General features: G+C 36.6%; 1 protein-coding gene across 1 annotated transcript in view; it reads left to right on the top strand.

The window, feature by feature from the left end:
* LOC149829540 (protein HLB1-like) overlaps positions 1-5,871 on the top strand; it is a 96,515-nt gene extending 90,644 nt beyond the window's left edge. Inside the window, exon 14 of the mRNA XM_090015571.1 lies at positions 5,435-5,871. Coding sequence (XP_089871697.1) covers positions 5,435-5,545 — 111 coding nt within the window. The 3' untranslated portion in view covers positions 5,546-5,871. The remainder of the gene's footprint in view (positions 1-5,434) is intronic.
* The last annotated feature ends 9,326 nt before the right edge of the window (positions 5,872-15,197 follow it).

Raw genomic sequence — 15,197 nt, 5'->3', positions numbered from 1 at the left:
CTGGTGGTTTTGGAGCCTCATCCAAGTGCATTGGCTGGGTCATTGCTTCTCAAATAAGACTACATTATACCTGTGTTAGTCCAGCTTTGCGTGGTTATATTGTTTTTTTTTTTACTCATGTGTAAGTGGTCATTTGCTTCATAATTGTTAAATGTCTTAGTAACATAATTGATTAATGTCATGCATCCTGTCATACCTATTTACCAGGTGATTAAGAGGCATATGGACGTGCAAAGATTGTTAGGAATACACCCACGTAATCTGTATGACACAAACGTTATGGGTGTTATCATAATTTAGCTAAACATGTAAATGTTTTCGGTTGTTATCGTACAGGCTGTTTTCCAAGGCTTAAACTAAATATTATAGGCTGAGTTAAATTAGCTTGTGTAAGGTTCAGTTCTTCTTGAAATTTTCATATTTATGCTTACCTGATATTCAGACCTATGTGTGTAAGAGCATGATATGTTTTGTTTTCCTGCATTTCGCACATTAAGCTAAAATCAAAGTATTTGCTGCAAAGCTACATTTTATGCATATCGTATACTAACTTGATGTATTGACACGTGCACCACCACTTGAAGGTTCATATGCTGATTAAGATGTGTGATTTCATCAAAGTGTGAATGTGACAAGAACATGTATGTTAAAGCATGCATTGACATGAATGCATAGGCTAAATAAAATCATACATGGGATATGAGCATGTGTATGGAATGGAAGTATGAAATTTAAATTAAAGTTGTGAACTCAGGCACATGTATATGTATGTTATTGTTTCATGCACACCTTTAAATTATCCTAAATGAATGTGCATTGAGAAGCATAGAAAAGAATTCATAATGGCCTGTTATTCATGATTTTTGCATGTCAATGCAGTGATGATCAAATTGGATCATCAGGAGGCTGGGTGAGCCTCGAGAACCAGTTGTTCTCTGTTTTAGTTATTTTGATGCATTGCGACAAATCAAATGTAATATTATTGTTTTACCGCACTGTTCTATGTTGTCACGGGCGGTGGTCCCGTGAAAAGCTTAGCATGCTGATGTGCAAGCTTATGTTACTAATTCTGCATGTAAATTTGTAAATGTAAGAAAGATGAATTAATAACCAGATAAAAGAAAGTAAAGAACAGTGTAATTCACTTTCTCCTTGATGTCCCTGCTTTAGCGTGAGAATCTTGGACATTGCGGTTTAGGGGAAACCGTGAGGATACAAAAACTCCGTGTGCGTTTTGTTGCCCCTGAACCCGATATTGAGGTTCTTCTCCTGACCACGGTTTTAGGGAGAATCCGCCACTTTACCCGGGAGTGGTGTGTTAGTTACAGCTGTGAGTTTGTTTTGGTATACCAAGAAAGTGGCGCCAGTGGATGCTGTTTTCCATGGTGTCCCCGACTTTGGATGTTGTTTTCCAAGGTTCCGACGGATGGTGCTGTTTCCTGATTTCGGTCGAGGGCTAAGTTTGGAACCCGGTAATAAATTACAAATTGTGTGTGAAGCTACCCCGGGAACCCTACTTGACCTCGGGGATTGTACCCGTTTGGTGTATCCGCGGGCAATGGTAAATTAAAAAGAGAAATTTAAAGATTTTGTGCATTTAATAGGACATGCATATGGAAAGAGGGGAACTTAAATGAAAGATAATAAGGATTCATGCATCGCACATAAATCATGCATATTCTTGCTATGCATTAGTTCATGCATGTTTACCTGTTCACTTGGTTGTTATATGTGGATCATTGCATGATGTTGATCTCTTTTGCATTTAATTGCTTTATTGATTAAATTATAATCATTGTTACTTACTTAGTGTTTCCTCATGCTTAATGTTTATTTTATTGTTGCATGAATGGTTAATTGCCTTATAATTTGGTTATAATTGTATCCTTCTAAAATATTACATGAATCTTATTTATATTCTTTTTCTTATTTGATTCATTAGGGAAACCTGTACGCAGAATTCTTCGGATTTCTGACCCTCTCATTTTATTGGTTTTTCCCAGACACAGATGATCAATGAAATCGACTCGCTTTTGAGGGGATACGAGAATCACGTTTACTTCAGACGGCTTCACTTACGGACAGAGTGACTCTACTTTTATTTTCTTTTAGTTTTTTTCTTATTTCCTGCAAATTGCTATTTCACTTTTGACATTAAATATGACTTTTATTGATTCATTAATAAAAGAGTTCAGTTGGTTGGTTATGAATGATAAATGTAAGTTGGTTTGTGGTGTGTGGTTATCCAACTGAAATTGGAACTGTAGGGACCCCAGGTCTCTGAGAAGTTTTCCGCAACTCTTAGAAAAAAAAAATCGCATTTTTCAAAGGTATGAGTTGGGGTCGTTACATATAAAGTATAGATAAAGGAAAAATATAAAATTTTAACCTTGTCTCCATCTAGAACTCCTTCCATGATCCATTTACCCATTGATGTTTGTAACTTGTAAGTAATATATTGACCAAAGAAATTGAATTAATACTTGTTTTTCTTATGTCTTTCTCGCAAACGTAAATTGTAATGTTCAAATACTAGGCCATTTAGTTTTTTTTTTTGTGCCAATCTATTCCTTCTTTTAGTCTGGATCTGGTCAAAAGTACTCTAGTTGCATTGACATCCCGATGAACATGTTTGGATGAGTATGCACACAACAATTCATTAGAGTTTAGGAGTACCTATGCCATGTATTTTCCACCATATTGCTGCACACATAAATATTAACAACTTAACTGTTGCAACTTACAACCCAAGTATAAAATTATAAATAAATAACAATTTAAGGCAAACTTTCGGTTATCTAACCGTAAGTTTGAGGGAAAGTCTTAAAAATGTAAATATACATAATGTAACATATATGTATTTATCTATATATGTATATTTACATATGTATATATATGTGTGTATACTAGGACTAGGATTAGTTAGTTTATTTCTAACTAATGTTTGAGTTTGAACTAGTCAACACTTGTTGACTAGTCAAATCAAAGAGCTGTTGGGAAGGCCCAACGACTCTAAATAGAGCCGTTGAGCCTTCCCAACAGCTCTTTGGAGCTTCCCACTCGTGTGTGTGTGTGTGTGTGTGTGTGTGTGTGTGTGTGTGTGTGTGTGTGTGTGTGTGTGTGTGTGTGTGTGAAACCCCTCTCATTTGTAATGCTTCTTGCATGAATTGAGGTTGAATAAAATAATATTTTTTATTTGTGAGTGTTCCTTTTGTGCCCATTGAGTGGGGTTTGTATCAGCCTATTTTGTGGTTCTTGGTGGTGTTTTCGGTGGATCTTGTGTATCCACTTTGGTGATTTGAAGAACATTGTTGGAGGTTCTCATTTCCTTTCAAGTTGGGATGTCAGAGTAGAAATGCATGATTCCTTCCACATCCTACCCCATGTATGGCAGTTTTCAAAATTCAAAGAAATTACAATGATCATCACTAATCATTTCGATCCTTGAGCACCACATAACAATTGAAGAACAAAGAAAAACCACTTTCGTATTCAGTTCAGGTTTCACATTTCAGAGAGAGAGAGAAAGAGCTCATTTCAGCTGATCCAAATAAAAAAAACCTCTTTAGTTTCACGTTTCAGAGAGAGAGAGAGAGCTTGTTTTAGCCTGATCCAAATAGAAAAAACTCTTTTGTTTCTCTCTCTTACACACACACACACACACAGAGAGAGAGAGAGAGAGAGAGAGAGAGAGAGAGAGAGAGAGAGAGAGAGAGAGAGAGAGAGAGAGAGAGCAGCTCACCGGTCACCGCCTGTGCACCGGAATTGTGCCTTGCTGCCTTGGTGGGAATGGGAGGGTTCAGCCTTGGGAGGAAAACTGAGGGAGAAGGAAACAGGAAACCTAATGTCGAGTTTCCTGTTTCCCAAATTTTAAAAACTTAAAAACTCATGTACAAAAAAAAAAGGCTGCCTTTTTCCGATAATTACAAGCCAACCATTGATTGACGCGGCTGAGTCATTAGTGACTCATGACTCGGCCGAGTCAAGCAAGTCAAGGACAAAACTTGTCCATTTTTTTTGTGTGAAAATAACACGTAAAACTCGTTCGAGTTTTGAGTGACTCCTGATTCATGACTCTCCCAAGTCAACCAAGTCTCGGACGAGTCAGGGAGAGGTTATGCTCAAGACGAGTCTGTCATCTGGGTTGACCCAGTAACTGGGTGATCCGTGCTGAGTCAACCAAGTCAACGAGTTGACCCGGCGAGTTTTTAAACCTTGGTTATTACATCTAACCACCTACTTTATCTGGATGCATATCAAATACCTGCTTGAGGTATAAAATAACATTTTTGTCTTCTCTATTAAGCAACTGATCTTATGTCATCTTATGGTTTTTTGTTAAACAAATCAGCAAAGTCACTCTTTGACTAATGGGCAACCAACTGGTTTTAGGATCAAGCATGTCTTTGAAAATATTACTTATAAAAGCTTGCAGCTAAATGTAATGACCGGAACGTTAGGCAACTTTTTATAAATAGCTAATAGGTCGGGCAGCTTTTTGTAAATTACTCAAAGAAAAATCCTGCTTTCTCTATCTTTTCTTTCTTGGTCAAGCCATGGTTCTGTGGTCTGCATTTTGTTATGGAACTCGATATTGGATATTGAATTGAAGGAATTGTCATTATATCATGGATTCCTGAATTGTGCATGTTAAAAACGTTCCAGTAGAGTCCTTGTTAGCAAGACGTGGATAAAAGCTAAAGTTTCCCCACAAAATTAGTCATTCAAGGGATGCATTTTCAGGATTTTCTTGTTAAGAATTTGCTTTGCTTTATCTTGTTTCTTTTGTGATGGACTTCCATACAATGTCACAAATCTGAGCACTAGTTCTTCCTTTAGTATTCTTCGCTAACTGTGATCAAGTTGTGCAGATCCTCATTCATCTTTCAATGGCTTCTTTGCACTATTCCTTTGTTTGACATACTTGTTGGGGATGCTATGATCTTCTCCACTATGACATGTCCAAGACGATTTTAGTTGTGCATTCATGAGGTGCAAAATCACTTTTCCAGCATTAATAATTTCTATGAAGAGTGTGTTTTTCTCTTTCACATACTATAATATACATGATGTTTGAATAATGATACCCTGCATATTGTTGGTTGAAGTTGCTGATATATTTAAAAAAATAAGTCCTTTTTTCTTTTTCCAAGCCACCTATTTTGACCAGCAGCTTTTTGGTACCCTTCCAAAGCTCTTATTATCAATTATTTTTGGTAGACGGTTGAAAACAGTAAAAAGAAATCAGTTAAGTGAAAAGGTTTCAAGGTATAAAAATCTGTTCATGTGTATGTTGTTTTCTTATATTTTCTGCAATGGCTATTTCTTAAGATGTGTTATTTTAGATTGGCTGTTTTGGAAGTGCCTATTTGACTTGGATATGCACAATAAATTACTTTACCATAGGATGATTAACGCCGACCATTTATTTCAGGTAGCTGATACATGGGATTCCATGGATGGATGGATGGATGCAGTTCGTCTTGTTTACACCATCTATGCACGTGGAAAGATTGACATACTTGCAGGTGTTATAACCGGCTGAACGTCTGTCTAGCAGAGTTTTTGGCAGAGGAAATCTCTTAGCCTATGCCAAATTTAGTGGTTTATTCTAAGTGAGCTTTCTTCCAAATTGATATCGATATCTTAGGTTGCAAATAATTGAAGTCAATGTATTATGCTGTTCATTATTAATTATAGCACACAGATACCTGAAAGCTTGTGTAAACTGCAGTTAATGAATCCTCATTTAGCTCAAAGCAGCTCCTAGTTTGGAATAGGACACTGTGCTAGATATACAAGTAGACAACAGTGTATTCTAATACATGCTTGGATACATTATCAATGCAATTAAGCTCAGCATTTCTCAAATCCTTGGCATTCTATACCTCTTCAGTAATGGTTCAGTGAACTTACCAGGTAGCGCTATTTGTTTAATGACATAAAGACTGAGGAATGCCCTGCTTTTTCATCTTTGTTACACAGATGATGTGGAGTCACACAATCCGGTATCCAGCTGAAAGACTAACATGGATGTTTGCCAAATCCTTTATCTTCAAAGGCTAACATCTAAAGCTGCAGGTCCGATTTGTTTACAGGTGCTGTCGTGCTTGGAAACAACTGTAATACTTTTAAAACTTGTCATATCTTTGTCTCTTTTCACTTAGATATCTGTTGGTTAAACCGCTTAGTTCCTACTGTCGAATCTCCATAAGTGTTACAAGTGTAGTAACTTCTTAATCTCTATATATTTTATTTTGGATGCCTTTTTTTTTCACAATTAAGGTATTTCAAAGGTTTTTCTTTATATTTACACGGAAAAACCACCCCCAGGATCAGAGACCTAGCTGCACTGGCTTTGCCTGCCGTACTTATGGTCAGTGTTCTGGCAGCATAAAACTTTGTGGGCTTACCCCTTGCCCCCAGGGAGTTACCATACTTCGGCTTGCACAAGGTGTAACGCCCATGGGATTTGAACCTAGATCACCTGCCTAGAGGCCTAAATCCCATCCCACTAGGCCAAACCCCTTTGGGGCTCGGCATTTCAAAGGTTGATAACCATTTTTGGTTGCTCCAGTAAGTTCCCCTTGTGCAACCTTGTGTCAACATTTTAGAATTTTCACGGGATGTTTTTGTTAAATCTAACGATGCTTTTGGTCTCCATTAACAACTAGAAATCCTGGATCTGAATGGTATAGTTATCCTCTGTGGTACATAAAGGCATTTCAAAGTACAATCAGAAGCCAGAACATGGTTACCAAATTGCAAAACCCACCAAAAGTTAAATTGTTAAATAATGAATACATGATTAAAAAGGTTTTACATTCAAAAGACCGAGTCAGCAAATAGTATATGTGGGTTTAATTTGTTTCTAATTTTATAAAATGAGGTGGAAAATAGTCATATATAATTCTATGAAATAGAGTTACGGTATGGGAACTGTGTGATTTTAATTCAAGGCTGCAATTTGATACTGAGTTTGATACAATTCAATCCTTACCTGAGTTTTTTATGAAGTATTTTTTTTAATATAAATTTTAGTCTACTAAACGTTTCCTTAAAACTTGTTTGGTAGGATCTGTTAGTGAACGTCATCATGAGTTGGGACGTTGCAAGTTCAAAACCTAATGGTATGTTGTGTAACTGGTGGGGGTCTGCCTAATCCTAGCTTGCCTTTCAAAAAAAGAAAGATGTGTTTGCCGATGGGAGTCTTGCTATATCATCTATTTCTCTTGGGTTTCTGCATTGCTGACAATGAGCTGTTTGGCCTTTGGAATTGAAATCTCAAAATCGTGTGAGTGAAAACAGCAAATACACCCTGGGTTTTCCTCGCTTCGGCAAGGGTTCCTTGTCATAAAAAAAAATACAATTTCCTTGTATGTTATGAACATGGACGTTGAGCTCCGAGAAAATGTAATTCTTAGAACGAATTGATTGGGTTTATCTTCGACTAACAGAATCCCAATGATATGGTTGTTTAACTGGTAAGGGTCTGCCTAACCCCAGCTTTCTCTGTCGAAAAAAAAAAAATCTGGTTCTGTCCTGCAAAAGTTTGTTTCCAAAATTCTGGTTCTATTCCATCATCTAATCTGGCCTCCGGCGCTTGTACGCCCCCCGGGAATTCACGTTTGCAATGCCCTGTGAAAGTTGGATTTCTCAAGAGCCACTAATTGCAAACTACAAGCATCTCCTCAAGTTTACTGAAACGTGAGAAAGTGGAAGTTGTGATTATGATTCTCACTTGAGAATGCTCCTCCCTTAAAACTGGGAAAAGTTAACTCAACAAGACTGATCTTCTAACCAACAATCACGTATCAAATTTTTTCAATTATGATGACTCGTCCACCCTACGATCAAAGCAAATATGGATTTCATTTAAAATTGGAGGCACCTGTTTTCCACAAGGAAAGCTGGTGCCTTGTTTGTTTGTCAATGTAGGGCTAACGGAAGCACTCAGCTTTTCATGCATTTGCACTGAAAGGCCACATGTTCTATGGGACACAGGCATGCCCTTAGCATTCCTCAATTTCGATGACATTTTAGGGTATGTTTCCAGAACGACATCCTCTTCAATGGAATTCAAGTCCGATCTCCCTATGGGACACCCTCTTTTACCATTAACCGAGTAAGGTATCCAACCCGATGCTTTAACAGTGAAATAAATAAATAAATTATATGTATATATATAGGGTAATACATCGGTGCTAAATGAAATACTCTGAATGAAACATGATAAATGGGTTTTTTTGGGCTTTTTTTCATTTTATTTTTAAATTTTGACCTAGATGTGATCCATGTACTTGATTTTATAGGGATCAGCTCGATTCTGACACACGGGTGAGTTTTTATAAGGTTTGAAAAAACAACGGTCTCAAATCTTTATAAAATTTTCAGGCTCCAAATATCTTTTTTTTTATTGAAAACACATTATCCAGTATGGATTTCTAGTAAATCGACCATGCCCAACATGGATTTCTAGTAAATCTACCATGTCCAACACATTTATGGGGTCAGTAAAAAATACTAGAAAAGTGAAAAACCCATTTAGCATATTTTATTTAGTAGGAATGTGTATATATATAGTCACTAGAATATGAGAACTGTGTGAACTGGTTAATTTCAATAATTTTTTTTTCGAAACAACCATGCAGATGTGTTTGGCATGGTGAATTTGCTATGATCGAAATGGTACCAGATTATACATCTGTCAAACAATCACAAAGAGACTTGAATTTCTGTGTAATCTTTCATTTTCACTCGCACGCTAACTAGTTTTCATTCTAAATGAAACCCAATGAGCAAAGCTAAATGATGATGTGTGTCAATTCATGGTTACCAAAATCTTTTGAAAACTTTGATAGCTTGATTCTGAATCGTGAAACTGCAGGCTTTTGTCACGCTTCACTGGATATGAAATTGAACTTTGATTGATATTAGAAATGGACTTTTTTTTTTATGTTAGACAATTTATTTTTTTTAAGATTTTATTGTAAAACCATCATATATATGATATGTATTTTCGGACAATTTATGTAAAGATGAATTTAAGTAAAAATGCATGTTCTGTTTTTTTTTAACCTTTATGATAGCTCGATTTCCCAACCATGTTGAATATCCATTTATATTAGAAAGACACTTTTTTAAAAAAAATTTGTTGTAAAACCAACATATGATAGGTATTTTGGGGGAAATCAAGTGAAGATGTATTTAAGTCAAATGTGCAAGTTTTATCTTTTTTTTTTTTTTTTTTTGATAATCCAAGGGAAAAACCCCATCACCAACCGCACATTGGCTGACCTGCAGTTGGTAAAACCCTTGAGGTCCCCCCGTCCACCGCGAGTAGCACACCCAGTTTCAACCTTGCAGCAAGGGATGCAACTGGTGGGTTTCGAAATTGTGATATTTTGTCAACTTGGTGACATTCACTAGTCACCAGACAAGTAGAAACTTGTAGTTTTTTTTTTTTATCACTTCTTGCTTGCTTCTTATCCTTTTTAAATGCTTTACAGAGTTTTACACTGTCAGGACAGTGATCGTAAGTACAACAGGCAGAGTATATATATATATATATATATATATATATATATATATAAAAGCTTTACGCGTTGCATCTTGGCAGCCACTTCTAGCTGTGGCAACTGTGTCAATCCAGTCTCCTACTTCAACTTTGTTTCTGCAGGGCATGACAGGTGATGATTGTCCCAAATCCCCCAATACAAATTTAAACCAGTAATTTGCTAATCAGAAATATTTGGGTTAGACTTTCCATTGTCGACTAGGGATAATCTTTTGTCTTCTACGGCCAAGATGCTTGTAGGTCCACATCAAGCATGATAAACTTTGTCTTCTAAGGCCAAGATGCTTGTAGGTCCATATGAACCAACCAAAGTTGAAAATTTTGCTAGGTACGTCACCAATGTCTCAAGCTAGTGACCTATAAAAGCATATCAATATGATTAAAAAAGATGGGAAACTGTGGCCAAGTGGGCTTCCCCCTTGTAGCCTATACCCACCTAAAGCTTTCTAGCAACTTGCTCAACAAAGCCCATGGGTCATTATGAACCAATGGTTGTTTTAGTGTGCCAAATCGGATGATCATGACACCCTAAGATTTCTTTATCCGGTTTCCAGCTCAGATATTGATTGTTATTGCTTAAATAAAAGGCTCCTAGCTTATCCTAAAAATAAATAAATAAATAATAATAATAATAATAATAGAAGGCTCATAGTGATCTCAGTACATTTGTTCAGTTCTTTTTTCCCTTCTTTTGAATTATTTAAATTGGAATGTAGACATAGTTGCAGTAAAAGGGTAAAACGATCTGATCAAGTGATTTGGCAGCACTTTACAATAAGAGCACCCCAAACATAGTGGCTGTCAGGTATGGCATGAGACTAACATGCATCACATGGAACCACCACTATGCGGAAGATTCAATACTGTTTTTTTTTTATTTAATGACGAAGGAAAACACACTCCGGGTCGAGGACACGACCACCGAGTATTGCATGCCCCTAATGGCAGCACCCATGCACCAGCGAGATATCATGAGCCTTCAGCTTGACACAAGACCCCACTGACCACATACTGCCCTAGTGAAGATTAGCTATATTGCACGAGAACATTTTTTTTTTTGATAGAGAAAGCTGGGGTTAGGCAAACCCTTACCAGTTATACAACTATACCATAGGAATTCCACCACAACAAAGCAGTGGATTAGCGACGACCACATTCCGTCGCTAATAGCGACGACGAGGCGACGGAAAGCTTACGTCACGAATTTTTCGACGCTAGTTGGCGACGAAATACATCCGTTGCCAGTTCCGTCGCTAGGTGTGACAGAATAACGAACGACGTATTCTGTCACCAGATTTAAAAGTTGGCGACGAAATAACGAGCGACGGTACTAAACAGCGACCTCGGTTGGCGACGGATTTACATCCATCGCTAAGCCGTCGCTAGATTTATATGCATAGCGACGGAATAATCCGTCGCTAATCTGTCGCAAACACGAAAAAAAATAAAAAAAATTATTTGAAAATTAAATATCGAGAACGGTACAATTTATATTTCCTGTAAATAAAAAACAAAGTACACATAAAATTTCATATAAAAGGAATCTACAACAATTAATCGTTCCACCTTAAAATTAACAAGTTTAATTATTTACAATTCAACAATTACAATTTCAAAACAAAAAAAATAGAACTTCTTCAACACAGTTTTCTAATCATCGCCAAGATTTTGTGCGTCTTCTTGTTCATTGCCTTGATCTGTCCCTTCAACTCCGCTACGCTGATTATCGCTAGCAGCCTACACAAGAAAAGAACAATCAGTATTGATAAACAAAATATTATGAAATAAATTATACACTATATGTGATTCTATCATGTGCTCATATGTGTTCTAAGGCAGTAAAAAAACTTTATATGTGATTCTATCATGCTCATATGTGCTCTAAGGCAGGAAAAAAACTCTATATGTGATTCTATCATGAATTATATATGTTTTAAGGCAGTAAAAAAACTTTATATGCGATTATATCATGCTCATATGTGTTCTAAAGCAGCTAGAAAAACTCTATATGTGATTCTAGAATGCTCATATGTGCTCTAAAGTAGGCAAAAAGCTATATATGTGATTCGATCATGCTCATATGTGTGCTAAGGCAGTCAAAACATTGAATATGTGATTATAGCATGCTCATATGTGTTCTAAGGCAGTCAAAAAAATTCTATATGTGATTCTATCATGCTCATATGTGCTCTAAGGCAGACAAAGCAAAAAACTTTATATGTGATTCTATCATGAATGATATATGTTCTAAGGCATTAAAAAAACTTTATATGTGATTTTGGCATGCTCATATGTGTTTTAAAGTAGTCAAAAAACTGAATATGTGATTATAACATGCTCATATGTGTTCTAAGGCAGTCAAAAAACTGAATATGTGATTATAGCATGCTCATATGTGTTCTAAGGCAGTCAAAGAAACTTTATATGTGATTCTATCATGCCCATATGTGCTCTAAGGCAGGCAAAAAACTTTATATGTGATTATAGCTGCTACCCTTGACACACACGCCACTATTCATTGTTGATTTGTTTATACCGTAATCTCTTGTATGAAATCGATAGTCATTTACGATGTACCCGTTGTAGCATTGCACAACTTTGGTCGGACCATTTTCTAAATCACATATTTCTTGATCTTTAACATCACCATGGCAGACCTACGCACAGACATAAACAATGATTGTGATCACGACCAATTAAGTAACTTAGTGTTGTTTACAAGTACAAAATTTATGTTAGCTTCTTTACCAACTGTTTCAACCACTCCACAAACTTAGTTTCACATTCTTTTTGTACTTTTGCATCAGTGAGATGTGAAACTTCTCATTGCAACTCCAGATCAAATTGTCTGCAAACCACAAATACTTATATTACCGAGACATGTATCCACGTATAGAACATAAAAGGATTTATAATTGTGTTGCGTCCACATATACTTACTCGATGTATGGGTCGATTGTTGAGCAATTAAAAAGAATATAGATGTGTGATGTGTCTTGCTCTCGATCTGTCAAGAGCCTTGATCGACAACTACCAAATGCATGCCCAAGTGGTTGAAATATCGACAGCTTGTCAGCTATAGTTACTTGTTCTCCATCATCGTTACGAGGCAAGCATATGTAACATGTTAGAATATGAGGTTCAAAGTACATAGATGAGAAATTTGAAATCTCTTCTAAAGTGTACGCCTCACAAATAGAGCCTTTTACTCTTGCTTTATTACGAACCTTTTTTTTTTTGAGGTCGAATATGCATCTGACAAAAATATACATTTCAAATTTTAAATATCTGTCAATAAAGAGACAAATATAAAAAAAACATATACCTTTCAAATGGGTACATCCATCGATATTGCACAGGGCCACCAACCCTTAGTTCATATGGCAAATGTATGATCAAATGTTCCATAACATCGAAAAATGCTGGCGGAAATATCTTTTCTAGCAGACAAACAATGGTGATGATAGAGTCCTCGATATTCTTTATATATGATACTACGACCTCCGATGCACACAATGTTCTGAAAAATTCACTCAACTCAGACAATACCCTCATATAGGTTTGTCTAACATATCATGGAATGCTAGGGGTATCAATCATTGCATAAAGATATGACAATCATGACTCTTCAACCCATATAATTGTTCATCGTCAATCTTCACAGCCCGAGCAATGTTAAAGACATATCCATTTGGAAATCTCAATTGTCTCAACCATTGACATACATATTTTATTTGATCAGGTCCAAGCATGTACTTTGCCTTTAGTTTTAGTACTTTGTCATTATACTTTTTGAGTTCCAATTCTAGTCTTTTACATATTACTTTTAAATCCATACAGGCCTTTGGATTATCCTTCGTTTTCCCTTTAACATTCATTACTGTATTGAACACATTATCAAACACATTTTTCTCCATATGCATCACATCCAAATTATGTTGTATCAATATGGTCGGCCAATACGGTAGTTCCCAAAAAATAGATTTCTTCGTCCAATTGTGATCCTTTCCAAATCCACGGAAGGGTGTAGGACTGCGGGCATCTGTTAATACATCTGGAAAGTATCGTAATCTTCTTAGAATCTCTATGTCAGACAATCTTGAGGATGAACCTTCTATTTCAGTTGTGCCTGCTTTAAACACATTCTTTTGTCGTCGGAACGGATGGTCATTGGGTAGAAATCGACGATGGCACTTAAACCAGCAAGGCTTCCTTCCGTGTGTCAATCTAAAAGCTTTGGAATCTTCCATGCAGTACGGACATGCCAACCTCTCATGTGTGCTCTAACAAGATAGCATACCATATGCAGAGAAGTCACTGATTGTCCATAGAACAACGACCTTCATGTTAAAATTTTGTTTTTTGTGGGCATCATACGTGGTAACACCGTCATCCCACAGTACTTTTAGTTCATCAATCAATGGCCTTAAATATACATCAAGATTTTGGCCAGGTGAGGTCGGACCAGGGATCAACAGAGACAAGAAAAGATTTGAACGTTTCATACACAAGCTTGGTGGAAAGTTGTATGAAGTTACAAATACTGGCCAACATGAGTATGGAGTTGATCTACCCCCAAATGGATTAAATACATCTGTATATAGACCGAGTCTAACATTTCGCACTTTCATTGCAAAGTTTTGATGAGTACGATCAAAGTGCTTCCAAGCTTCAGCGTCAACAAGATACGTGATCTTGTTTTCATCGTGTCGAACTTTATTTGCATGCCATCTCATGTGTTTAGCTGTCCTTGAAGACATACAATCGTTGCAATCTAGGAGTGATAGGAAAGTAGTGGAGCGACTTGTATGAAACTTTCTTTGATCTCGTGCTACCATTACCTCTTGCGTTTGGCTTGAACCAAGAATTCCCACATGACGGACATGATATGTTGTTTTCCTGCTCCTTGAAATACAACATGCAGTGATTTGGACAAGCATCAATCTTTTTGTAACCTATACCTAGAGCGTTGACCATAACTTTCGCACGATAGAAATTTTGTAACAATTTCTCATCTTTGGGCAACATACTATTCACAATCATGCACAAATGGTCAAAACATGATTGACTCAAATTAAACTCGAACTTCAAATTCATTAGTTGAAGAACTGCAAATAAGATAGTGTGACTCTCGCAACCGTTGCAAAGTGGCTCATCAGCATCTCTAAGTAAATCATAAAATCTATTAGCTGCATCGTTTGGTGATTCTTCATCTACGACAATTCTTACATCACTAGAACTCATAGCAGAACCCAGTTCTGTTCTTACGGCATCAAATATCAAATCTATATATGGATTATCGTGCACCACATTCACCCGTGCATCAAAATTGTTTCTAAATTCTTCTCCATGAAACGTCCAGTTCTGATAATCACTCACAAAACCCTTCCTGTATAGGTGATGTCTAACGCCATGAGGTTCTACAAATCGATTATTTATACAAATCTTGCAGGGACACCTAATCCGACCTGTGGGATCCACTGTACTGACACTTGTCGTTGCAAATTCAATAAAACTTTCAACATCATCCATATATTCATGCGATAACTCATTATCTACTATCCTATGACACATTCATTCACAGTTTGCAGTCATTTTCTTATGATGTTATGAATAATAA

The sequence above is a fragment of the Nuphar pumila genome, chromosome 8 (genome assembly GCF_984573655.1).
Source record: "Nuphar pumila chromosome 8, dmNupPumi1.hap1.1, whole genome shotgun sequence".
In the NCBI taxonomy this organism is placed as follows: Eukaryota; Viridiplantae; Streptophyta; class Magnoliopsida; order Nymphaeales; family Nymphaeaceae; genus Nuphar; species Nuphar pumila.
The sequence above is the reverse complement of the archived record's forward strand: the minus strand, read 5'-3'. Positions and strand labels throughout refer to the sequence as shown.